This window comes from Myodes glareolus, chromosome 4 (assembly GCF_982192425.1).
Source record: "Myodes glareolus chromosome 4, mMyoGla1.1, whole genome shotgun sequence".
Classification (NCBI taxonomy): Eukaryota; Metazoa; Chordata; class Mammalia; order Rodentia; family Cricetidae; genus Myodes; species Myodes glareolus.
Window position 1 is genome coordinate 18,314,225 of NC_142029.1, and position 27,223 is coordinate 18,341,447.

The 27,223-nt window shown below is 45.9% G+C and overlaps 1 protein-coding gene across 5 annotated transcripts in view; it reads left to right on the plus strand.

The window, feature by feature from the left end:
• Nucleotides 1-3,051: 3,051 nt before the first annotated feature.
• The window catches only part of Celf6 (CUGBP Elav-like family member 6), a 31,246-nt gene continuing 7,074 nt past the window's right edge, over nt 3,052-27,223 (plus strand). Inside the window, exons 1-3 of one of the 5 annotated variants that reach the window (XM_085689157.2) lie at nt 3,052-3,431; nt 7,101-7,183; nt 16,115-16,163. In XM_085689157.2, the coding sequence (XP_085545283.1) occupies nt 3,170-3,431; nt 7,101-7,183; nt 16,115-16,163 (394 nt within the window). In that variant the 5' untranslated portion in view covers nt 3,052-3,169. Of the gene's footprint in view, nt 3,432-7,100; nt 7,184-14,365; nt 14,484-14,794; nt 14,995-16,114; nt 16,164-27,223 lie in introns of those variants that run through there. The other 4 variants (XM_085689159.2, XM_085689158.2, XM_087905286.1 and 1 more) reach the window with 4 other exon arrangements.

Sequence of the window (27,223 nt, forward strand, 5' to 3'; positions counted from 1 at the left end):
CTACTCTTGGATGAAGAAATGAAAAAAAGAGGCAAATAGAGATTTCTCATGTTTGTGAATAGGAAGAGTCAATATTGTTACAATAACATTTTTAAACAGTCTGTGTGTGCACATGCATATAGGCGAATGTATGTACATGTCACATTGCATTGCATATGTGTGGAGGGCAGAGGACCACTGTGGGAGTTGGTTCTCTCCCTCCTCCATGTGGGTTCTAGGGCAGAACTCAGGTTATCAGACTTGATGACAAGTACCTTTATTCACCGAGCCATCTCCTCCAAGGGCCGCAAGAACAGTTTGGTTTCATTTTTTTTTTTCCAATGTGGTTATATCAATGCGAACCTAGTCATAGTTCCAGGAAGCTATTTTATGGGTTTGGTGATTGCCATCTTAGCACAAACTAGAGTCACCTGGGAAGAGGTAGCCTCAGTTGAATTTCTCCCATCAGATTGGTTGGTCTCTAGTCATTTCAATGAAGTGGGAGGGCCCAGCCCATTGTAGGCAGCATCTTCTTCCCTAGCTGGCAGCCTGGACAGCATAGAGAGCTTGCTAAGCAAGCAGTGGGAGCAAGGCAGTAAACAATATCCTCACAGGGTTCCTGTTCTGTTTGTTTGGTTGGTTTTGGTTATTCGAGACAGGGTCTCTTCTGTGTCACAGACCTAGCTGTCCTGGAACCAGGTTGGCCTCAAACTCAGAGATCTGCCTGCAACTATCTCCTGAGAGCTGGGATTAAAGGTGTGAGCCACCACCACCCTGCTTTTTTGTTGGTTTTTCAACAAAACTCTCTCTGTAGAACTCACTCTGTAGACCAGGCTGGCCTCGAACTCACAGAGATCCACCTGCCTCTGCCTCCCAAGAAAGCTCGGATTAAAGGCGTGTGCCACCACCGCCCGGTTTGGGAGGGCTTCTATGCTCTTCAGAAGCAAGACCCAGGGTTCCTGCTCTGACTTCCTTTAGTGATGGATGGCTTGTGACCTAGGAGATGGGAGCTGAAATAAACCTTTTTCCTCCAAAGTTGTTTTGGATCATGGTGTTCATCTTGGCAACAGAAAGCGCACTAGTACAATGAGTGTTGACAAGTTGACTCTAAATTTTATATCTAAAGGGAAAAAAAGAGTACATACCATGATATCAAAAGAGAACAATGTGGAGTGTTGCCAATATTTAATTTTCAATTTGTCACAGAACAAATAAAACACTTTAAAATTCAAAAGATTCAATCATATGTATTTTTAAAGTTACCTGCTTTAAGTGTAACTATGGGAGGCACACCTTAGTGGTTGGGTACTTGTCTCCTCGCAGGGACCAGTTCAGGGCTGGGTATGGTAGTCCATGCCTGCATCCTTAGCTCTGGAAGGTTAAAGCAGGAGAGAATCATGAGTTTGAGGCTAACCTGGACTATGTGACAAGATCCTGTCAGAAAAAGAAAAAAAGTTGCTCTACCAAGAAGAAAGCACAATTTGAAAAGTAGATGTACCTCACACAAACTACTAAAAATATGTGATTTGTAAGCTAACAAATCTTCAGCCCAGCATGAAAGTGAGTGCCAGTGACCTCAGAACTTGGAAAGTGGAAAAGAAAGCTCAGTAGTTCAAGGTCCTACTCAATTCAATAATGAGTTAATGGCCAGCCTGTATGACATGAGAGCCTGTCTCAAAAACAATAACATGGACCTGGAGAGATGGCTCAGCAGCTAGAGTCCTGGCTGCTCTTACAAAGGACCTGGGTTCGATTCACCTTCTTCTGGCCTCAGAAGGCACTAGGCATACACGTGCTGTGCATACATGCAGGTGTGTTGCCAAAACTCTCATACACATAAAATGTTTACAAATTTACCCGTGTGTGTGCGTGCGTGTGCGTGCGCGTGCACGCAGCAGAAGACACACATATGTGGCCGCAAGCTTGTTGAGATCAGAGGACAACTTTCAGGAGTGGGTTCTCTCATTCCATGTGGGTCCGTCTTGTTTCTGTCCCTCTGCTACATGGCCCTCATGATTCTCATTTCCTCCTCCCATTTTTGCCACAGAAGTGCTGGGATTACAGACGCGAGGCTCTGCATCTGACTTTTCCGTGCGGGTTCTGGGTATCCAACTCAGATTATCAAGCTTGTTCATTAAGAGCCTTCACCTGCTTGTCTATCTCGCCATTTCTGCATCTTTATGAATGTGTGTTTGTGAAAAGGAAGCTAAACACTTTAGTATTGTGATTTGACAGATAGCTTTTAGATATTAACACACACGATTTATCAGTTTCCGTTTCTTCTTTTGCCCTCGGCTCTGCAAATGCTAGGGGCACCCACGCCCTAACTTCTTTGACCCACAGCATCCTTTTCAGAAAAAGGAGATAACACTCCTGAGTAACAGAATAAGGAGGGAATAGGCACGAGCGCGGAGTAAATATGGCTACATAAGTTCTCTCGCTCTCCTGAGAAAGAAATCCGTGCTTGGGGGCTTATTTTAGGATGCAAGAGACGAGAGTGTATTTGATACTCAGGAGCCAGGAAGTGGTTGAAGATACGAAGAGGTGTGTGATGGAGCCCGGTAGGATGGGTTGCGTTTCGGTAGTAGGGATAGAGAGTTGGAAGCCCCATCCGCCCCTCAGAAAACGGTCTCGCTGTTGGAGGTGTGCAGGAAGGGATCGGCTCTGATTCCCGCAGACATCGCCACGCATGACGAAGCTACTTCCCATCCACTGCCACGCCCGCACACCCTCCACATACAGGGCAGCTGAGGGTCCGGTTGCCATGGAGAGTTGGAGCGCGTGAGCCCAGCCGCCCCTCCCGGCCCCCGCCCCAGCTTAGTCAATTCCCGCTCTGATTGGCCACCGCTATTCATTATGCAAATCACTTGCGTAGACAGGCCCGGCTAGCTGTCTGACGTCACTAAGCTGGGGGGGCGGAGCTGGGGCTCGGGGCTGGGCTAAGCGCGCTAGGGCGGGAGCCCAGAGAGCTCCGAGGGGGACTCCAGCCGGACTCAGGCGCCCCGCCTCGACCACGCCCCTTTCTAGCCTGTCCCGCCCCTCGCTCTCGGCCGGGCCCCGCCCCCTGGGTAGCCCCCCGCCCTCGCAGCCGGGCCCCGCCCCCTCCCCCAGGCCCTCGCCAGCAGTCCGGGGAAGGGACGGCGGGACAAGCGGGACGCGGGACGCGCGGGAGGGCAGACGGGGCGGGGACATGGCCGCGGCACCCGGAGGGTCTGCGCCGCCCTCCGGTCCCGGCCCGCGCCTGGCTTTCAGCACCGCGGACAGCGGCATCGGCATGAGCGGGCTGAACCCTGGTCCCGCGGTGCCCATGAAGGACCACGACGCCATCAAGCTCTTCGTGGGGCAGATTCCGCGGGGCTTGGACGAGCAAGACCTCAAGCCGCTGTTCGAGGAGTTCGGCCGCATCTACGAGCTGACCGTGCTGAAGGACCGGCTCACCGGCCTCCACAAAGGTGCGCGGGGTCAGCCCAGCCCAGCCCAACCCAGCCCCAATCCAATTAGAGCGCAGCCCAACCCAACCCCGGCCCCAAACGCAGGCCCAACCCCAGCCCTACCTTAGAGCCAGCCCAGTTCAGTACCTGCCCCACCTCAGCTCTGACCCCTCCCCAGGTCACAGAGCTCCAGATCCAGAATTTTCTCTTTGACATGCTCTTTCTGAGCATCACTCCGATTCCCTAACAGGTACTTCACTCTAACCTCCAATTCCCTTGTCAGTTCTCACATCCCAACCATCCCCACCTCCCAGCTGGACCTCTCCACCATCCCTTCCTTCAGACACCCCAAACCCTGCAATTTGGAAACTTATTCTACCTTCCAGGTCTGGAATATATGTCTCCTGACCCCTGGACCCACGTATTTCCAGAGCCCTCTGGTGCCACCCTACTCAGGCCTAACCACTCACACACATCTTGGACTTGCACCCCTCCTTCTGGCCTCCAACCCTAGTGAACCCCCAAAGCCTCCATTTAGCTCTTGTGTCTGAAAGCTTTAAACACCCCACACCCAAATTCTCTTCTTCAGAATTCAAAGCTGTCTAATTTACACAGTCCCAATCTCCTCCCAGGAGACTCAGAGACAAATACCCTCTCACAGGCTATTTGACAATAACCCTGGTGTCTCATACATTTTCCCAGAACCCAACATTCTTTACTTCTGATTTGAATCCAGAATCCTAACCTCAGCTGGGAACAGCCACCTTCCTGTGCCGCCTTCACCTTAGGTTTCCCCTGACGTGAATGCACTTTTTTCATGTCTCATCCCACTCCTATGGCTCTCTGCTCCCTCTCAGTTCTCCTGATGGCCTCCTGTTTTCCTTTCTTTGCTGGCTAATTTCAGACCAGAGCACTCTCAGGGTGGGGTTCGTTTAATGAGAAAGATGGAGATGGGGACCCTTCTCGTTGACCTTCCTAGGAAGACAGAGGCACCATGGTCCTGTCCAGCCACACCCCTTTCTTCCTGTAGAGAAGGGAGGAGACTTGTTTACATGCAGAAAAGTCTGTCCAGGCTGCACTGGAGTAACAGAGCCAGAATCATATAATAATAATTTGAGGAGAAACGTCCTTATTTCCCCACTGGGAAATAATGTGGCTTCAGGATTTTGGTGGGGGAAGGGTCACCAACTAGCCTCCATGGTCTTCTAAGAGACAAGTGACAGGACTTGCAGGGCAGGTCCATTCCAAAGGCTTGTGAGCTAGCATTAGACAGCTACCTCCTTCCAGAGCATTCCTTGGTGTGCTAAGGTAGGGGGACTTTGAGAAAATGTCCATGAAGGATCTAGGCCATTTGAGTAAGGGTACATCTTCCATCCTTTGGGGTGAGGTTATGTTAAAGTTCCACAAGGACAAGTTCATATCATCCCGACACCTTACAGTGCAGCCCAACTGCCTGTCTATATTCCTGCCCATCCATTTATGGCATTTTTTTCTAGACATTGAACTCAGTGGGTAAGCATAAAACTAATCTTTGTAGGTGATCTGTAGAATAAAGAAAGTGTGTGGAATAACAGCGATTCCCACTTAAACACCAAGTGCTCAGAGTCTCTGGGCTGTTCCCTCATTCTCTGTTCCTGCTCACTAAGTTCTGGTTCCTTCTGTTCCTCCCTATACTCATTTGCCCTTAAGTCATGCTTCTCTGTACTTACACCTTTTCATTCTTTCACCTTCTAACCCCAGCAATCTACACGGGTTCTTTGTGGTAGGAAAGACCTGGAATCCTAAGCCTTTCATAAAGCCTCTTCCAGTCTAAGGTCAGATGTTATGGCTCAGGGACAGAATGGATAAGTGTGAGGCAGGGTTATGTGATTTGATCCCTAAACAACCTACACCTCTCCAAGGAAAGTGTGGCCATGTGAGATATAGAGGCAGTTTGGAGGGTCTCCAAGTCAACAGCTCTCTCTCCCCAGCAACCATGATATCTAAGTATCACAGTGATTCATTTTTATTTTCATGACTGAGTATTGAGGGAACAGCCACCAAGCTTTGAAAACAACCATAGCCTGGGAATTCAAGATCCCTAACCCTGACCTGTTACTGATAAAATCTCTGGCTTCAGTTACTCTACTGATATGAAAAGCCTTATCTAAGAGTTCTTGATAAACAGTGGGTAATCCATCCGTTGTAAGCAGGCAGCTCCACGGAAGATTCCACTAAAAAAACACGAAATGAAACATTTCTCATTTGCCTTTTTAGTTAGCTATCTGAGCAGAAAACATCACCAGCTCCTAATGGCTTCCCACATGCATGTGCCCTTCCTTCAGCCCTTCTCCTTCCTCTACTCAAGAGGTTCGTTTTGAAAATATAGATCTTATCATGTCACAACCACAGTGAAAATTCTTTAGTGCCTCTCTACTGCTCTTAGGAAAAAGCATAAATTTATTGAGGTCTCTAAGGCTTTATGTAACCCAATCCATCCCTAGCCACTCTGCTTGAATTCCCAAGTCTTTAGCCATACTGTTTTTCTCTCCATCTCTCCAACACATCACATTTTGGCTCAGTTTTTACTCTTTTGACCTGAAATAACCACACCCCTCTTCTCAGCTGGTTCTAAAAGACTTACTATTCTTGTTCTTGAAAACTCAATGTCTTCTATTTTATCATCATTATTATTTGCTGGGGTTTGAACCTAAGGTCTCATGTATGCTAGGCAAGAACTCTGCCACCCTCAGTGTCTTCTTGTAGATAGTCCTCAGTCCTTGGAGACAGACTCGGGTGCTCCTCATGACATCCAATCTCCAAGAACTCCTCTCCAACTCTAACCTATCACAATGCCCAACCAAATAAGTAAGTATTGGATATTTTCTGATGAATGAATTCTCAGTGAATATTGGAAAGAAAGATACCTACTTCGGTGGTTTCTAGAAGACTGCAGATTCTGAAGCTGAACACAGTGGGATAGTAGGTCCTACTCTTTAGCTCAACCTAGACTTATTATCTTCCCCAATAACTAGACTTCTTTTAGAGGAGTTCAGGCTGGGTCACAAATAACCCTTTATGGGCTGTCTTGACAGACTGAGGTCCTTGAATAGGATGAGGGAGTTTCTGGAATCTCCTCCTTACAGGAAGCTCTCAACCTGGTTTCTCCTACTTACAGGAAGCCTCAACAAGGCTCAAATCAAATCCATTTCCCAACTTCAAACTTAGGGAGGGAAGTGTTGGGAAGTAGTTAACCTTCACTCCTTCATGTTCCTCTTTTTTTTCTGCCACTTGGAACTGGATTGGAAAGGAATTGAGACCGATCCTAGGAGACTATGAGTCCATGTCTAAAATAGATAGGCGTTGTGGGGGCAGGTGGTTCATTGAAGAAGGCAAAGCTGCTTAGGGCGGTTTAACCCTGATAGGACTTAGGGATGGACTGGGGAGGGAAGCTTTGGGATCGAATGAGCAAAAAACTGGATGTGTGGGTACAGATGTTTCTTGGACAGAAGGCCAGGAGAAAATGAGAGAAAGCCTAAACTTGGGACATAGGTCCCCAAGCACATGAAGACTCCTATCACAGAACACTTCACAGGGCAGTATTCATGTTTACAGAGTAGTGACCCTAGGTTTGTTGACTTGTTTGGATCTTACCGAGAAGAATGTTGAAGGGTTTCAGAAAACTCCCTGAGCCTGGCTCTTCCTCCCCAGGCTGTGCCTTCCTCACCTACTGCGCACGGGACTCTGCTCTCAAGGCCCAGAGTGCACTGCACGAGCAGAAGACTCTGCCAGGGGTAAGTCAACCAAGGTTGAGGGTGGGATGGGGGGGACCTCAAGCTTGGGACAATGCTCCGCATGTATGCCAAAGCAGCATAAAGGGTTAAGTTGGCACCAGCAGCTAGAAACAGGGTCATCTACCCAGGAAAGGGTTTATGTGTTCCTTGAACAAGTCAAGTCCCATGTTACACTCAATCTTCTGGCTCAAAGAAACGGGCTCAAGACACTTGAGCCAAGTGTTCCAACCTATGTTTTTACAAGAGACTTCAGTGATGTGAGTTAAGTTAGGATTTTTCCACTTTGGCTAAAATCATGGCTTCAGGGGTTACTTATCACTGTTGTAAGCATATGTGTAGTAAAGGAGGGGAGAGACTCTGCTGAGTCAGGATCCTGTCTTCTCCAATCTTGTGGTCCTGGATGGTGCTTTCCTGTGGTTTTCTTCCTGTAATACATTTGGAGTACCTTGTCTCACCCAAATCGTCTTCTCTCCATATTATAAAACATAGCTAATGTTAAAAGAGTTTTTTCTTTTTGGTTTGGTTATATAGTCACCCAGGATTATATGATCTGATCTCAACTAATGGATGGTCACAGGTAAAAGAAACTTGGAACCAACCATTCATGTAGTAGGATCTAGCATGGGTTGTCAAGAGGAAAACATACTTTCCAACCTCATTTTCTCCTATCTGAGTGTTGTGTCTAAAAAAAGAGCAATATTCAAATGTCACGAGTAGGAAAAGTCTGGGACAATGTCCATTTTAGACTTAAGGAGGTTATTGGCTTTTAGAAAGAGACCAGGATAGAATAAGGGCACAAAGGCACCAAAAATATTATGAGATATGTTCAAAGGAATCGCACATATATATTTTTACATATATATGGAGAAATAAAGAACTTAATGAGCTTTTAATATGAGCACATCATAACGTGATAATTAAGAATACTTGGTTTCCTATCTTTCAGACTTAGATTTAAGCTCACCGCTGTCACTTACCACTTCTCTGCCTCCTTCCACTCCTGCTTCAGTTGTCACCCCTGTGGGGAGTGGGCTGCACTAACAATGTAACTCCTTGGCTATAGTAAGAAAGTCCCAGTAAATTCGACTTTTGCCTTAAGATCCTGACAAAGGACTTGGTTTTCTGTACATGGTCCCAGATATCAAGAGCAAGATCGATGAGAATAAGAAACAGGTACCCATTTCAGCTTTGTTCTATGAATTGGAACTTTGCAGTCACTCAACAACTCTGTGACTCTGGCCAAGTTTAAAACCTGAGTTTTTCTGGGCACACCTTTAATCCCAGCTCTTCAGAGGCAGAGGCAGAGGCAGGCAGAGTTCTTTGAGTCTGAGATCAACCTGATCTATATAGTGCGTTCCAGGACAACCAGGGCTACATAGTGAGACTCTGTCTCAAAAATACGATAAAACCCGAGTTTCTTCATCTATAAGACCGAATGTGTTGGCAGATGGGCTAAGTCATGAGAAGTACCGAGCACAGCAGAAAGTAAGCCTGCAGTGTGGCTTAGCTGGTGGTAGTACTAGCAGTAACTGAAACAGTAACATTAGTAGGAGCAGTCGTAGAAAGCATCATTCATCTAACCGTGGGAGCAAACGATTCCTGCTGCTAGCACAGGCATCGAGACAAGCTGGAACACCCATGCAAGAAACAGTGCGGTAAAAATTCAGAGCTGGAAGAAACAGGTGGGTGTGAAGCAGATGGGCCCAATGTGGGGGCAGGGGGAGAGGACTCAAGGGAGTCTGGGCCAGGCTGAGAGCAGGATCCCACCAAGGACTACAGCTGAAGGGGAAACAAGTAGGGGGGGGGGTTGGAGATTTGGACTTTACCCTGAGAAAATTAAGATGAACTTGGGAGAAAAAGTTTCTGCAGAAGAGGTGAACTGTACCTGTCGGGTTTCATAAGAATGGGTGTTCCCGAGAGAACTGAAGGAATTCTAAGGGAGAAAAGCAACATAGTAGTAAGCAACAGTTATCAGCACCAGTATTCATGGTATTTTACGTGTTCCAAGTCATTTAATACAAAGAAGGTATCGTTACTGGGTTCTGCCCCGTGTCTCCCACTCCACACCATCTAACTGATGAGGAGACTGAGTCTCATAATGAGCTGCCCAAGTTCATATTTGAGAAGTTCTGGTCATTGAGCTCTGTTAGTCTAGTCATTTAATTGCTCCACTATTACATGAGCTAACTTGGTAGCAGAAGGGGCTTAGCTTACGCCTTAGTTTCTGAAGAGTGTGGCAGTTGAGGACTTGTGCCTCCTCCCACCCTTCCATCTGCAGACCTTCCTTGTGGCCTGCTTTCCTCTGCTACTGCCAGGATTGGCTTTATTCGCCCTTCTTAACTTAACGAAGTGAAAATTAATATTTAATTATCCTCTTAAATGAAAATCAATGGCACTGTTGGCTAGCCCCGGCAACAGCCAGGCCATCAATCTTTCCTCTGAGCTTGCCAGGGGCAGCAGCAACTTTCACCAGAGAGGACCGGGCACCCAGCCTTCGGTAGGCACTGGGTCCTGGGCGTAGCCGCCACCTGCTGGAGAATCAGGGATAATACTTCTGGCTGCGTTTTTGCAGGACTCTTGCAGGACTGTAAAGGGAAGGAAGCCTGTAAAGACTGAGTGAACCCCCAAAAGAAAGCCTGAATCTTTACGGGAAACAGCACAGTTTGTTCTGGAGTGAAACCCCCCTCCCCAGATCCTCTCCATTTACCCACTGCCAGTCTCTACCACCTATTGAAGCTTAGCTCCGTACTCAGAACTGCGACCATCTGCCACCTGGCTCCTAATTGCCTACAAAGCTACTGCTCTTTCTTGGAGCCTCACTCTAGTTCTAGAATCAACCTGAAGAGAATGAAGCCGGTTTTGACCTCACCTCTGGGATTAGGAGGGTGTCCCTTATTGGTCTATCTCCCTACCCATGACCTCCCTTCTTTGAGGGAACCTACCCCTTTAGACACTGTGAAGGAGACAGATACAACCAAGTTGAGGAATGTATCTGCTTGCACAAGTTGTGTCCTGTGCAGAACAGCTTGGGAGGAGAGAGAAAATAGAATTTAAATTCTATTACATTCCATAGACCAAGCCATGCCCTCAAGAAGCTCCCCGCTCAGAAGTAATGCCTTGCACTCCATTGGAGTTATACCTGGACATGTACAAGAGGCCTCAGGAGTAGGGGGAAAGGACGGTGCTACCAGATGCTTTCTTCACATCTGAGGGTCTGGAAACCTAAACACCAAAGACCTATCCTGAAATTCTGAGGTTAATATGAGAACTGACAGAACGATGTCTCCCAGCAAAGATGGCGGTGGCTGTAAGTGGGTGGGGGTGCTGTGCATGCTGGGTAGAGGAGACGGGACACGGGATTTGCCAGTCAGTCGTGGGTGGCTTTAAGAAGAGTTAGGGATGAAGTTTTGAAGATTACTCTGGCTACGGCACGAAGACTGAACTGAAAAGGGAGCAATAGTGGAGGCAAGGTGGCCCTGCAGGACAACATCGCTTCTGAGTAGGTCAGTGGTGGAGTGTGCTGCTCTGGAGCTGGGGTTGTGCAGGAATGGAGAGGAAAAGGTGGGTTTATGGTGCGCAGGCGGACCCTAGAGCTCATGGGACTGATAGTGAGCTGGGTTAGAAGAAGTGTGATAAACTGAACAGTGGTGGTGCACGCCTTTAATTCCAGCACTCGGGAGGCAGAGGCAGGTGAATCTCTTAAGTTTGAGACCAGCTTGGTCTACAGGGCAAGTTCCAGGATAGCTAGGGTTGTTACACAAAGAAACTCTGTCATGAAAAACAAAAAACAAATGAAACAAAATGAAAAAAAAAAAGAAATGAAAAGAAGAAGTGTGGTAGAACCAAGTCCTGAAAATGATGGTGACCTCTCCTAGACTCACCAACAGTCCTTCTCAGGGGAATACTGATAAAACTCCCTTCCTGTAGGAAGGGGATGCTGAGTGAGGGATAGGAGTCAGGACATGGTGATGAATAGCCCAAAGACAGGACTTGTGGATAAGTTTATCCGAGAAGTGGGATACTCCTTGCTCCCCTTCTGCTTACTGGGTCAAGAGAACAGGGTAGCTTCTCTCACCCCGTTTCCTGAAGTAGGTTGTTCTCTTCTCTCCGATATTCTTCACCTTCACGGTCCTGACACAGACACTGGCCTGGGAAACTCTTTAGGAGAACAAGCGAGTGAAGGCTCACCTGCAATCTCATGACAAGTTCATGGTTGAGGGATCAATGCCCCCATTTCCTTAGTGCACCCCAGACCCTTCCCCCTGCTTATTGGCAGGACTAAGACAGGTAGGGTTGCCCAGTAGCTCTCATGGGCAGTGTTCTCCTCCAGCCATGGTAGCATGCTAAACCTCAGGTGTTCTCCGTAATCCTATCTGCCTGTGGGGCTGAGGCTCGGAGTCTGGGAAGCAATACTCTGCCAATTCCTGAGCTGTAAACCTGAGAGTCAAGCCACGTGCCCTCCTTTCCCTCGGCCCCACCCTCAACAGAACTATGGTCTAGTCCATTTGTCCCGAACATCTTTTGGTCTGTCCATTTCCTTCCCCAATGGTCCCGGTCACTCTCACCTCCCACCCACATCACTGACCTTCCTGCCTCTTCTCACTCCCTTCGCCACCCTCTCTCCGCACAGCGACAACCCAGGAGATGCTTTCTAAGACGAAACAGACCAGATCATCAGCTGCCCTCCTCTCAAGATCCCTCCCTGGTCTGGGTCCTTTCAGCATTTGATATATCCGTGTCAAAATCCTTGACATGCGCCGGGCGGTGGTGGCTCATGCCTTTAATTCCAGTACTCAGGAGGCAGAGGCAGGCAGATCTTTGTGAATTTGAGGCCAGCCTGGTCTACAAGAGCTAATTCCAGGACAGGCTCCAAAGCTACAGAGAAATCCTGTCTCGAACCCCCCCCCCCCAAAAAAAAACTCCTTGACATGCTTCTTACAGCCTGCCTCTCGATTTCACCCCATTTTACTAAAACAAAATAAAAACGAAAGCAAAAAATTAAAAAGCCAAAAAGACACAGAGGCACACCAAAAGACAAAATCTGTCCTATCTAGTATACCTACTAAGACCCGGCTCTTGTTATTTCCACCATAATCACTGAAGCATAAGGCCGTGATCCCCACCCCCTTTTATGAGTGAGGAGAGGCTCAGAGACCATAAGCAGTTGTCAGTGATGTAACCAGGACTGAAGTTCACATCTATACCATGAGCAGTTTGTCTTCAGGAGTTGGAGCCCTTGCTCTTTCAGGCTTGATTCTCCATCTCTACTCTTGCAGTCTAGAATGCTCACCTGCCTGCCCTGCCTCTCCCATTATCTCTACCCACTCTGACCAACAAGGCCAAGGTCCAACACTGTTTCTTCATGGATTGTTCTGTGTCAGCCTCTCCAGCTGCAGACAGCCTCACTAATAGCTCTTCGCCTTGCATTGTCTCCAAGGCCCTGGTACCTCTGTGTCTCACTATTTGTGTTCATGGCTTAAGAGTGGAATTGAGGGGCTGGAGAGATGGCTCAGAGGTTAAGAGCACTGGCTGCTCTTCCAGAGGTCCTGAGTTCAATTCCCAGGATTCCCTCATGGTGGTTCACAACCATCTATAATGAGATTTGGTGCCCTGCAGGCGTACACATAGGCGGGAACATAGTATACATAATAAGTAAATAAATCTTTAAGATGTATTTAATAAATAAATAAATAAATAAATAAATAAATAAATCTTTAAGAATGGAATTGCGGGCTGGAGATATGGTTCAGTTAAGTGCTTACTGGGGAACATGGGGAACCCACATACAAAGCCACTGGCAATGATACATTCCTGTAATCCCATGATTGCAGGAAATCCCCAGGTTTGCTGGTCAGCCTGTTTAACTGAATTACAAAACTCCAGGTTCAGTAAGAGACCCTGCCTGAAAAAAATAAGATAGAGGGGACTCTTGATTAAGAACACTGGATGTTCTTCCCAGACTCAATTCCCAGCACCAACATGGAAATTTACAAACACCTGTAACTATAGTTCCAGGGGATCTGTGGTGCCATCTTCTAGACTCTGTGTGCACCATTGCACACACGTGATGCACACACACACACACATACACAAATGCACAAACATGCACAGTGGACTTGAGCTGCAGATGATGATACATACCATTCAGCAGTCAGGAGACTGAGGCAGGAAGATCATGAGTTTGTGGCTAGCTTAAGCTATTAGCAAACTCCAGGACAGCCTGAGCTACATAGTGAAACAAAATACAAAACAAAATAAAAACCAAGGAGTTGAGCAGTAGTATACAAAACTTAGGAGCTTCACCACAAGGCAGACGTGGAGTGAATCTCAGAGAACCCACAGTGTGGTCCTAGACAAATAAACTTCTCTCCCTGGGCCTTGGCTTTCTCATCCATAATGTGGGTACACTGGACCTCCTGAAGTGATTAGAAAGATTTGAAGACAACAGGTATAAATAGCCCAGGGGAAGGCATGGCATTTGGTAGGCTCTCAGAAAATGGGGGCCTTATCTTCTCTGTGAGTCGGTGAGGGCTGTCTCCATCTAAGCATCACTGGGGCTCATCACAGAGTTCAAGAAGTGTTGGCAGCATGCCCGACTGGCAGAAGGTGTAGACCTTGAGCCTCTGAGGACTGGACCCTGGCAGGCACATGTAGGAATTCATATATACCATCCAGTTTCCACTCTCTATCAAAAGGTCAGGTGGTTGGGAGGAGGGAAAGGAGCATCCCTTGAGCACCAATGAGCACCATCTCCCAGGAAACCCAGCCAGGAGCTACCATGGAAACCGCTGCTGTCACATGCGCTCGTCACTCTGGGCTCCAGAGAAAAATTCTCGGGATCTATTTAAGAACTAATAAAATAATGATGGTCTTGCTCACTCTCACTGACCCCACCCCAGCTCAGGCTTCTGCCCCTCTCCTTTCTACCAGGCTCTCCTCGCTCCCCCAAACCTGCTTTCTGCCCCCCATCCCCTCCTTTCCTTCCCATTCCCACCAATAATTCTCTTTCTTTGCCCCTTTCTAGGTCTGTCTCTCACTTTCTCCCACGGTTTCTGTCTTGCTGTGTTTCTCCATCACTCCCCATGTCTCTGCTCTCCATAGCTCTGTCTCTCGGTTTCTCCTCCACACTCACAGGTGGCCATGCCTAGGGACTGGTCCTGTCCTCCTGGTCCCTGGTCCAGGCCAGTCCAGACCTGTCCAGCTCGCCCTGATCTGCTTGGATTGATCTGTCATCCCCTCTAGACTACAACCTGAGTCCTGTCGGTGTCTCGGCCCCCACCCACAGCCTGGTACACTGCAGGTGCTCCACTACCAGAGGGTGGGTGTGTCAGAGCCTTGGGTGGGAGGGAGGATTACAATGGTTCAGGCTTGGCCTGTTTTCCTCTCCTTTTTTTTTTTAAACGAATCTTCCTCACCGCTCCCACCCCAAAATTTGATCCAAAGAAATTGCTCAGCTGTGACTGCCTGGGTGTTACCATGGTTACTGGGTAGCACTTGTGGCTATGGTAACAGGAAGCTGCCTGTTGTCTCGGCAACGAGCACATTGGAAGGAATGGAGTGGCCCCTGATTGGTGCAGAAGCAGTACGTTTCCTGAAGGGAGGGGGTCAGATCATCACCTTCTCAGGCCAGATGGGCATCAGTTACCCCTTCCTCCAGGAACAGGAAGGCCGCTGTTCCTTCCTCCCGGCACTCAGCTGTCTGCCCCCAACATCAATCCCTCACATCCCACGCACCCAGCTCTTGGCAGTTTACCAAGACCTTCTGCACCCCCATTACCTCATGTGATCCCCACAACACCTATGAGAGGAAGGTGAGATGGGGATTCAATCATGAATTCACTTAGGGTGGTTGGGGGATGGGAAGGTGGGGGTATCTATTGAATCACCTAGGAGCTCTTTCAGGTTCTACAGTCCCCCATCTTAAGAATCTAATATGGTTCCCAGGTGATTTTTAACCACATCTGATCAGGGAACCCTTGGATTAAAAGGTGAAGCTGGCTGGAGGAGGGAACGGGTTGGAGGGAAAAGTTAAGCTGCTTTCTAGGTTTACAACCTGAGTGATGGAGGATGGAGTTTGGGTGGAAAGCCGAGCTCGGGTTCTGGTGTGTTGAGTGGGAAGTGCCAGTGGGCCTTTCTCGCCAGGATGCCCAGCGAGCAGCTGGAAACATGGGTCTGAGGCTCAGGAGAGAATGTGGGCAGGAGACGCAGAGGTCTGAGTCATCCCTCTGTGGATAGCTGTTGGGGCTGTGTGTGGGTGAAGCGATCCAAGAAGAACTGGAAGAGAGAGACAAGCAGGAAGAAAATGGTGCCTAGAGAAGCCTAGCGCTGTCAGGGAACGGGGTGCCCACGGGGGACGGAGGGGTGAGTGCAGAGACTATCACGACACAGACAGTTGGGAATGTTTCCCTGATTAGTACACGGGATTTGAGAGACAGTGGCTTACTTAAAATCCTACAACCCAGAAATGGCAGAGTTAGGGGTATATAGCACTAAGTCTGAGTCCCAGACTGTTTAATCTAAATAACACACAGCTATATTCTCAGCTTTAGACATAAACCACAAATGTGCTATAGCAATTACACCCTCCCACCCAATTCCTCTCACTCAAAGCATTTATGCAAGTCCAGGAGCCTGAGACACAGGCACCACATGGACCCTGAGGCCAAGACAGAAGGATTTCTTTGGTCACTACCTCCACCCTGTTTGCCACTGAGCTTCCTGCCATCCACTCCTTCAGGTTCCAGCACTTTCTAAACATCTGGGTTTAAGGAAGCAATCTTGGAGAGAATCTATAATCCCAATGGGAGTGGAGGGGTGCAGAGTGCAAAGGAGGCTGGTACTCAGAGCCTGAGGGTTTCAGTGGGAAGAAAGAACTAAGCCTTGGGACCAGGCAGTCATGCTAAATGGGTGTGTTGGTCCCGTGTCTTTCAGATGAGTCGTCCGATCCAAGTGAAGCCGGCTGCCAGTGAGGGCCGAGGAGGTAACTTCCCTGTCTGACAAACCTCAGAGTGGTACCTGAGTAGAGGATGGGTGGGCCCACCCCTGGAGTTAGTTCTCCGCCAGGGCTTATGACTAGACTCAGCCCAAGTCAGTGCAGTCTGGAATTGTGAGTCTCAAGAAATAGCTCAGCCATCCCAACTCAGACTGAGAAGGGAGAAATTCTAGAAAGCCCAGACCCAGATGTGGCAGAAAGGGCAGAAGCAGAGGAAGGGAGCTCTTGCTGCCTCACTCCTGGAGAACAGCCGGCACTACGCTGCTGAGTAGAATTTATAGGTGCATAGAAGAGGCAAACTGAGGTTGTTCTCCTTTTTCAGATCCCTCCGGGTTCACAGAAGGGACCACTCATTCTTTTCCCATCATGGCCTGATTAATCTCCATAAAAGATGAGCTGGCCCAACAGGTATTGTTAGCATAGTAAGGATCTGTGTACTGAAGCTCACAGAAGTCTTTAGACATCCTTGGCTGCACTGTCTCCTGGTAGAGAGACCGCTGCTTCTTAAGAGTGCTGAGGAGCCCTCATAGCTGTGGTCTAGCCAGCTTCCCTGCTACAAAAGTGGAGCTGGACTTCTTGAGTCAGTGCTTGGTGTCTTTCTTGCCCTTGGGTCTTAGATTATCCCAGGGAGTCTGCCTACAGCCCTCCTTGGTATCTGCTGACTCTCCCACTCTGGCAAGACAGACTTTCCGTCTGTCTCACCCAAGAGCAGTCATTGCTTTGTTATGTGATCGCCTAAGATTTAGGAGAGAATAGAATTCAGCTGATAGAGATGTGTATTAACAGCCCACAAAGTCCTTCACACCCTCCGTTGATTTCCTGTCTACATTCACTGGGGGCTTTGGTGGCATCAGGGTTCTGTTTGGTTCCCAATAAATATTCCTTCCTCCCTTTAGATTTTCTGACATTTGTCTTTGATTCATAATCTATGGTCAAGATATTATCAGCCCCGCATTGCCTTGGAGAGATCTGTCTAGATTCCTTTCCCAGCCCCGCATTGCCTTGGAGAGATCTGTCTAGATTCCTTTCCTTTTTCCATGAACGTCTATCTTTGTCATCTCACTCTTTCCAGACAAGCATTTCAGATGTTCCAGCTGCATACAGAGCATGCAGAACATTGGGAAGCTCTGGTAGGAATCAAGGCCATTGTTGGCCATATTCTAAACTTTACCCAGCTCACATACCTAAGACAGTCTCACAAGTCACCTATGAGTGTATGAGTGAGCTGAAAAACAAATAGGATGCGCTGTGTAGGTCACTCAAATATCCCATCACTGTGTTCTAAGTTACTTCACCTTGGGAATACAGAAGTCTGGCAGACCTGGCCCCACAGAGCCCCCAGATTACGAGGGGACAGGTGGGGAAGCAAACAAGAGGTCACTATTCAGTGTGAATGGTGTTTCTCAAGGGAAAGTCTAGGATGGGACTGTGGAGACACAAATAAGGGGTGAATAACCTGCGCTAGGAGGTCACAGAGAGCTCCCAGAGGCAGTAACATTTAAAATGGCTTCAAAAGGCGACAGAAAGTAGTCAGATAGAGAAACGAGGAGAGAGGGAGAGTATTCCTCGGGCACAGGGAAGGGCATGTTCTGGGGACCCACACTCAGCAGGACATGGTACGACTTGGAATCTTGCTCAGTAATTGCTCCATGTTCTGAGGTACTCATGGTATATACGGTCCTCCACATCCCATCAGATCTCAGCAGGTGGCTGTTCAGAGGGTGCCTCCATGTCAATAACACCTGCCCCAGGCCCCATGGCATCAGCTCGGGTATTAACATCTTCTCCTTCCTCTTTTTGGACAAATATTGCAGGTGTCACATCACCACAAATCCTATCCATGAAGCATCTCACCCGTCCACCTGGTCATGTTCAGAGTAGTTCAGGGGCAGGACAAGAAGTCTGCCTGAAAAGAGGGCTGCCTAATAGGCGAATTTATTACTTCAGGAGTTTTATGTTACACAGATTTTTCTTGACAAGCGATAGTTTTCAGGACTATGCATTCCAAGCACATCCCTGAATAATCCTCGCAAATGTGCATGACCAGATCTCTCAGTGCCTCCGTGCGTATTCAGGAGAGGAGTAAGTGTAGTAAGTCTTGTAAAGCAGTCAGGCCGTTGTTGTTTATAAATATCTTATCTGCCGACTGATCTGTGTTCTATAATCTTGTGACTAATCAAAATGAGTTGCTTTTCTTCAAGGCCGTCACCTATCTCTTCTAAATTGAAGAAATGACTTCGTGTGTGTGTGTCTATGTGTCTAGCTTGGAGCTAGAGCTGTAGATGTTTGTGAGCTGCCCCCTGCGGGGGAGGGGGTTGGACTGGCCTTCTGGGCCTCTGGTAAAGCAGTAAGCCCTGTAACAGCTCGGTCATCTTTTCAGCCCCCCCACACCTCTGCTAGATTTGATAATTTTTTTGTTTTCTTGTTTGTTTGCTTGCTTTTGTTTTTGGAAACAGGGTTTCTCTGTGTAGCAGTTCTGGCTGTCCTGGAATTCAGTTTGTAAACCAGGCTGGTCTCGAACTCAAAGAGATCCACTTGCCTCTGCCTCCCGAGTGCTGGGATTTTGATATTGAATTTTAATGCTAATATGTGAGAAGCTCAGTTTTGTTGGTTTTTGAGACAGGGTCTCACTGTGTAGCTTTGGCTGTCTTTGAATTCAGAGAGCCGTCTGCTTCTGCCTCCCAGGTGTTGGTATTAAAGGCGTACAACACTGTGCCTGGCTGAGGAGCTCAATTTTTAAAGATGATTTTTAATATCTTACCTTTGAAATGTAATAAACGACACCAACATGGAACAATCTATACCATTAAAGTGTTATTTCAGTGAACTCAAATATTCTATAAACTTGATTACACCTGTTCTTGTGTTCCTAGCTGGTGAGGCTGCATAGTGTTATTATTGCTTGAGTTGAAGTCTTGAGTTTACAGCTGATTACTAATCGTTTTTGTGTCTGAGAAAGACACTTGTGTCAATGAAACCTTAATTTAAAGGACATCAAGGCTGCTGATGCCTGTAATCTCAGAATTTAGGAGGCTAAAGCAAGAGAATTGCCATGGGTTTGAGGCTACCATGTGCTACATAGAAAGATTCAGATCAGCTTGGATTATAGTGTGAGATCCTGTTTCAAAAACAAAACCAATTTTTTTTTAAAGACGTTGGTGCAGGTGAGGTAATTCAACAAGTAAAAACCCTTGTTGCTAAGCCTGGCGTCCTGAAATTAATCTCTGGGACCTACATGGTGGAAAAGGCAAATGATTCTCACAAATTGTCCTCTTACCTCCACATCCAAGCCATGGCATGTGATCTTCCATGCACACACAAATAAATAATAGAATGTAACCTACAAATATATCAAGACAAATATAATCTAAAAGTCTCCCATTTATCTTCTGAAAGAAATCATTACATGATTTTTTTTCCTCATAAAACAGGGGTCAGAAACTAACCTCAGGAGCCCAGGAAGGTAACCATACAACTTAATACAAAATTTACATCTTAATTATTTAAACGGAAGTTACTTCAGCCTTTTGTTAGGTGCACTGTGAGAGCGCAGAGAAACCCATCGGGTTGACTCCTTGGGCACCTGAACTGCGGTTCTCCCATCATCCATACAGAAATAGAAAATGAGTCTTTTAACAAAAATAGTGGTGTTCTGGTTTGGAAGTCTGATGACAATGCACTGTGTTCTTTTAATCAATAAACATGAAGTCTGTGGTAGTAAGAACCAATGTACACACTAATGTCCTTTTAGAAGGTGCTGGTATCACTGGAGATTTTGTGCTTCTGTGGTGTGTGTGTGTGTGCGCGCGCGTGCGCACGTGCATGCATGTGTGCTGGTGTATATGAGTATGCATATATGTGGGAAGGGATGTGGAATCCAGATGTCAGTATCAAGTGTCATTCCTCAGTAGCTGTCTCCCTTGTTTGAGACAGATTTCTCACTGGAACCCGAGGCTCACCCCATTTGTCTAGGCTGTTTGGCCAGGGATTTTTTCATCTCTGCCTCCCCAGTACAGGGATTGCAAGTATGCATCGCCATGTCTGTCCTCTTACATGGGTTCTAAGGATTGAATTTAGGTCCGCATTCTTGTAGAGCAAGCACTATCCTGACTGAACCATCTTCCCAGCCTCAGAACTTGGTTTCAACGTCTACAAACCGATAATGATAACAGTACAGCAGGATCTGCCTAATGAAGGTACTAGGATCCTCCTCCTTCACAGCTGTCCCTTGCATGCTTACGGACACTTTTCTCAAAGATATGCATCCACATCTTCATAGACTACATTATTTTAATGTATCCTGGTTAGGTCTTATGAATTTGCAGCTAAGTTCCATGGTGTTCAGAGGGTCCATACCCTGTGTCTCTGCTTTCCATCTGGTAGCAGTTACACATCAAACAGGATGCTTTTTTTTGTCTCTGATAATTTTATTTATTTATTTTTTTCCATTCAATTATTTGCACTTCCTTTCCTCCTCCCAATCCCCTCCTGCTCCCCCACAACCCCTCCTCCCTCTCCCACACTGCTTGAGAGAGGGCAGGAAACCCTGCTCTGTGGGAAGTCCAAGGCCCTCCCCACTACATCCAGGCCTAGGGAGCTGTGCATCCATATAGACCAGGGTCCCAAAAAGCCAGAACATGCCATAAAAACAAGTCCCAGTGCCTTTATCAATGGCTTCAAACAGGATACTATTAAAGGAAAATATATGAAAATATATTGAGTTCCCTAGAAGGAAGCCGTCTCCTAACAAATGGAGAGGATTCATTTCTGCAGTGGCCATGCACGGCATCAAAACTTTTCCTCCAGCATTTGGATTCATTTTTTAATTCATTTATTTTGATTTTATGTGCATTGGTGCTTTTGCCTTCATGTATGTCTGTGGGAGGATTCCAGATCCCCTGGAACTGGAGTTACAGACAATTGTGAGCTGTGGGTGCTCACAGAAGACTTGAATCTAGGTCTTCTGGAAGAACAGTCAGTGCTCCTAACCACTGAGTCATCTCTCCAGTCCCGCATTTGGGTGAACATTAAAATGTTTTCTGAAACCAGATGCAGTGACACATGTGACTAGTCTCAGATGCTTGGAATTCTGAGGTAAGAGGATCCCTTGAGCCTAAGAGCTTGAGGCTAGTCTTGTCAACATACCAAGATCCTAGCTCAATAAATAAGTGGGAAAAGTTTCCAGGGATAAAACCCCAAGGTTCGTGTGTTTCAGAATGGAAAATGTTAACTTTAAATTATCTAAAATCAGAAGTAAAAATCCTAAGTTGATCAAACAGTGACTATTACATAAATGGACACTATTCAGCGTAGGGACCACTGTGGAGTTTTCTACCTCTATTGTCTCTACTCTGGAAACACTATTAATAAGTTACACTGTAAGTATAGTCTTATAGGAAATAATTCTTTAGTCATGATGAAACCTTCAAAATCAATGGACCACTAAATTTATATTTTTCCTTTTTTCAACTTTATAATATAGTCAGTAAATTAATTAATAAATCACAATGGTGATTATTCTGTTTGTTCTACTTCTTAACTTGGTTGCATTTTTTTTTTAGCTACACAGATATTTACACATCCAAAATGCCTAAGGTACAGAAATAGATTAAGTGATCAATACACTCAATCAATACACTCTTTCTACTTTTTAATTAAGTAATTAATTAATTCAAAACTTGGACTTGTAATCTTTCTGCTTCAGACTGAGAGTGCTAGAATTTTAAGTGCGCACTACAACACTTTGATTTAATTTTTAAAAAGTATCTTATTTTTATGTGTGCCTATTTGTCATGTTCTCCATGAGGGTGCAGTTTCTGTAGCATCCAGAAAAGAGTGTTGGATCCCCTGGAACTGGAATAGCATGTGGTTGTGAGGCACCATGTGGCTGCGGGGAGTCAAACTGGAACCTTTGGAAAAGCAGTCAGTGCTCTTAACTATTGAGCCATCTCCCCAGATTCTTAATATGTTTTTAAAAATTCTTAATTTTTTGATATTAAAATATAATCACTTCACTTTCCTTTCCTTTTTCTCTCCCCAAACCCTCTCATATATCCCTCCTCTTCTTTTCTTTTCTTTTTTCTTTCTTTCTTTTTTTTTTTTTTTATTTGGTTTTTCAAAACAGGGTTTCTCTTTGTAGCTTGGAACTTGCTCTGTAGACCAGGCTGTCCTTGAACTCACAGAGATCCACTTGCCTCTGCCTCCTGCCTCCTGAGTACTGAGTTAAAGGTGTGCACTGCTATAGCTGACTGTATATTACTGTTTTAAATCAGAACTGTTGTAATACAGTCAGTTGACGGTCATTTGTATCTTTGGTCTATAGGCTTCTTACTAGAAAAATACCCCTGACCTTTCTTACAAGTCTAACTCACTAGGTTTCACAGAGAGCACTGAAGAGTTGCCCCACGTTAACTCTCTGCTTCCTGCAATGTGTTCTGCTCTGAAGGTACAGAAAGCTGCTTGTCTGCATCTTGACTGAGAGCAGAGCATGTTAATTGATGTTGTAACACCCTAGGGCCTTGGCTGCAGTGGAGCCTGAGGCATACCCCCATCACAAGTGGTACTTTTCAGACACAGATGTGAACCCACAAAGGAAAATGCACCCCTGAATTATCTTCTACCTCTAGAAGCCTGGCTCACCTTTCTTGCTTAGACCAGGCTCACTTGGGCCACTGTGAAGGGTCAGTAGCATCTTGTTTCCATTTCTTACTCTAAGTCTCTTTGTTGCCATCTTCCTTAAAGCTCTCATTTATGCTTTACTGGTAAAATACGAGGACTGGGATCCTGACGGATGGATCCGTAGTTAAGAGCACTAGAGGATCTGGGTTCTGCTTTGAGCATCCAGATGGCAGTTTGCAGCCTTCTGGAACTCCGCTTCCAGGGGATCTGATGCCCTTTTCTGGTCTTCGAGAGCACCAAGAACGCATGTGGTACACATACACACATGTAGGCAAAACACCTACACACACAAAATCATAAGAAATTTAAAAAATTTTTCTATCATCTTAACCATTTTAGTGTTACTAGTGTTAAGTATATTCTCGTGTTTGTGCAACCAAACCCCAGATTTATTCTTCAAAATGTAAACATCCCAGGAAGAGAACTCAGTCAGTAAAGTATTTGCCATGCAAGCCTGAGTTACCTGAGTTCCATCCCAGACCACATGTAAAAGCCTGCCTACCTAGATGTCTCCTAGTACTAAGAAGGAAGAGACAGGAAGATTATTAGATCTTTCTGGCCAGCTAGTCTAGTGAGCACCAAGTTCAGTGATAGACCTTGTTTTAAAAAAATAGACTGGAAAGTGATTGAGGAAGACACCCAGTGTCCACCTCTGGTTTTCACAACCACTCCTATACATGTGCACACACTCTCCCCTGCCCCAACATGTACACAGAAATGCATGCACATGCTCACACACAAAGTCAGACTCCTGAAACTTGACATCATTAAACTTTTCCCCATGTCTGTAGCCTCCAGAAAACACCATTCTGTGTTCTCTTTCTAATAGTCAGACTTCTCCTGACAACTCATGTAGGTGGAAATGGGCAGCTCAGCATAATCCTAAAGGTTCATCCCTTGAGGTGGGAAATGTCAGAATCCCTTTCCTTTTTAAGACTGAATAGCAGTCCACTAGATACATATGCTGCATTTTATTTATCCATTGATCAGTTGGTGTTCCTTTTATCTTTCGGCCGTGGTGATTAATCACATTATAATGGAAAATACAGACATGTCCTTAGGAGCCTGCTTCCTCAGAGGACAAATGCCACACGGTTTCACTCGTGTAAAATAGAGGAACTCACAGAAGCAGAGTGGAACGGCAGTTAACAGCGACTGGTGGGAGAAGGAATGGAGGAAGGAGAGATGTTAGTCAAAGGCTCCAGGTTTCTGTTAAGTAGAGAAACATGTTTTAGTGTGTGGTTACAGAACATGGCAACTATAGTTAATAATAATTCATAAAAATGGCTCAGCTCATACATTGCTTCTGCAGAAGGGCTGTATTCAGTTTCTAGAATCCTTGCCAGGTGGCTGTAAGCCACCTATAACTCCAGCTCAAGGGAATCCAGTGCCTTACTGTGGGGCTGGAGAGTGGGCTCAGCAGTTAAGAGTACTTGGTCCTCTTGCAGAGGACCCAAGTTTATTTCCCAGCACCATATCCCCATATGATGCCTTCTTCTGACCTGCAAGCACATGGTGCACATACTTATAGAAAGCAGACACATGCATATACATAAAGAAAAAATACATAACAAAAAAATCCACAAAGCCAGGAGTGGTAGCACCTTTAATTCCAGCACTCAGGAGGCAGAGGCAGGCAGATCTCTATGAGTTTGAAACCAGCCTCATCTACATTCTGAGTTCCAGGACAGCTAGGACAATATAGAGATACCCTGTCTCAAAATAAATAGATAGATAGATAGATAGATAGATAGATAGATAGATATTTAAGAAATGAACTAAATCTTTTTAAAAAAATTAAAAATTTACTATGAAAAGTCAAGTAAAGTGATGAACACGTTAATTAGCTTAAGGTGATGAATAAAATCAGCTTAATTTAGTCATTCCACACTGTATACATCAAAACATGAAATTGTATCCCATCAATAGGTAAAATTATTAATGCTGATTAAAAATAAAAATAATTTTGGAAAAAGTACAAAACTTTTAATACTTTGGCATAAATACTTCAAAGAAGGTCATTCTGGATCTTGTGGTAATTCTGCCTTTATTTTCTTAGGGGCTGCTATTACATCTTTTGAGGAAGGGCAGTGAGACAGGGTTTTACTGTGTGACTCTGACTGACCTGGAACTCCCTTTGTAGATAGGCTTGTCTTGATTTCACAGAGAGCCACCTGCTTCTGCTTCCCAAGTGCTGGGGTTAAAGGAGTGCCACCGAACCTGATGCTATTTGCACCATGGCAGCTGTGCCTTTTTACCTTCCTCCCTGCACTAACGTCCCAGTCTCTGGTGTCTCTTAATTTTGACTTCCATTTCTCTAGTGATGACCTAACGTTTCAAAAAATGTCATGTGCTTCTCGTTCATTGGTATGTCTTTGTAGAAATATCAATCTAAGATCTTTGCCTATTATTTGGTTTTGTTTATGTGTTTAGTTGATTAGCTGGTTTGTTTGTTTTGATTTTTATGACAGTGTCTCATTATGTAACCCAGGGCTGGCATCCAGCTGACCATTCAGTCCCCACCTACCACAACACCACACAGCTCTTTGCCCACTGAAGACAAAACTTTTTTTTTTTTTTAACAGAGTATCACTATGTAACCCTGGCTGGTCTGGCACTCACTACGTAAACCAGGCTGGCCTTGAATTCACAGAGATCTTCCTGCCTCTGCCTTCTGAGTGTAGGTTAAAGGTGAGCACCACAACTGGGTAAGTCTTTTCATTTTTGACATAGAGTCTCATGTAGCCCAGGCTTGCCTCTGTGTAACTGAGGATGATCTTGAATGCCTAATTCTCCTGCCTTGGCCCCCGGAGTGCTGGGATTACAAGTGTGGACCACAATGCCTGATTCATGAAGCACTCAAGATCAAACCCACACTGAGCAAGCATTCTGCCAAGTAAGCTACATTCCAGGCCTTTACCATTGAACTCTGTGGCCTTCCAACTACGTCTCAACTCCAACTGATGCTTCCTCCCTTTTCCTTCCACCCCAGGAAGAGAGAATATAGTCTGTCTTTAGGGATCTACTCACTTTCCATGGGATACTCTTTGTGGTATTATTTTTATGTGTATGGGTGTTTTGTCTGCATATATGTTTATGCACCATTTGTGTGCCTGAGGTCTACAGAGACCAGAGGAAGATGTTGAATCCTGTGGAACTGTAGATGGTTGTGAACCACCACCATGTGGATGCTGGAAATCAAACTTGGATCTTCTGGAACTACTTAATGATCTCTGCAGTCCCTCTTACTTAGATGATTTTAAGTCCTGGGACTGAACTCCAGGGCTGTGTCATGCTATATAAGTGCTCTCTCTACCTTTGAGCTACATCCCCAGCCAGACATTTATGCCTCCCTCTTATAGTGCTCTCTTTTAAGCAAACTAGTAGAGTTTGATTAGAGGAAACTGATTTATCTGAGTTGTTAGCACCATCATGTCTATTTAAAGGGGAATCAGTATGCCTTAGAGTCTTAGTGTCAGTCTGGAGGCTACACGAGAGGGCCAAGGCTTGTCTTTGATCAAATCTCTTAAAATTATCCGACTATTTCTGGATTGCCTGAAGTTCATGGTCACTGGGATCCATCTCAGCATCCTGTGAAACGTTAAGTCTTTGTAAAGTATCAAAGAAAATTTTAAGATTCAAGTGTTACCTTGGAAACAGGTAGAGAACCCAGCCCATAATGAGCGCTCTTTTCAAAGATGGCATTTTTGCACCTCAGTAGTCTAGAAGCATAGGATTAATGCCCTGATGGAAATTCTAAATCAAGAGCTTCTTATTAGAACAGGAGGGTCAGAGGAGAACTGTGAAAGCTATGCTGAGGCCACCTTTGTCCCACACTCCACCATGGACAGAAAACATCAGCATAAAGTTTAGATGAAGGAATGCAACGTCCCTGTCTACACAACCTCTTTACTATGTTAGGAGCTTCATCTAAGCTTGTGTTCTCTCTTTTCACATAGGGCTTCCTGAATGCTGGCCCAGGAGGCATGACAGTGTACAGATCCTATCAGCTCTACTATAAATTAGAGCCCCATGAAGCTCCCTTGGGACTGTGAAGGGATCCTCTCCAGACACTTCCAGGCCTTTTACAGACATGGGCATATTTTAATGTCACAGCTCAGAACAATAACATAGACTTCTTGATGTTTGATGTTGGACCACTTGACGCCTGTTCTTCAATGTTAGAGAAAACCATGAATTTCACAATATTTATTCAAGACTCAAATCCACACTGGTGCTACCTTCCAACTCCTTCCATTCCTGGAAGGTTGAGCCCCATCTTTGATGTTGCTCAGTGGCTTGCATACCCCCTTCCTCTTTCCTGTCTTCTTGGGTTATCCAGAACCCTACCCTCTATCTTCTTTTAATGG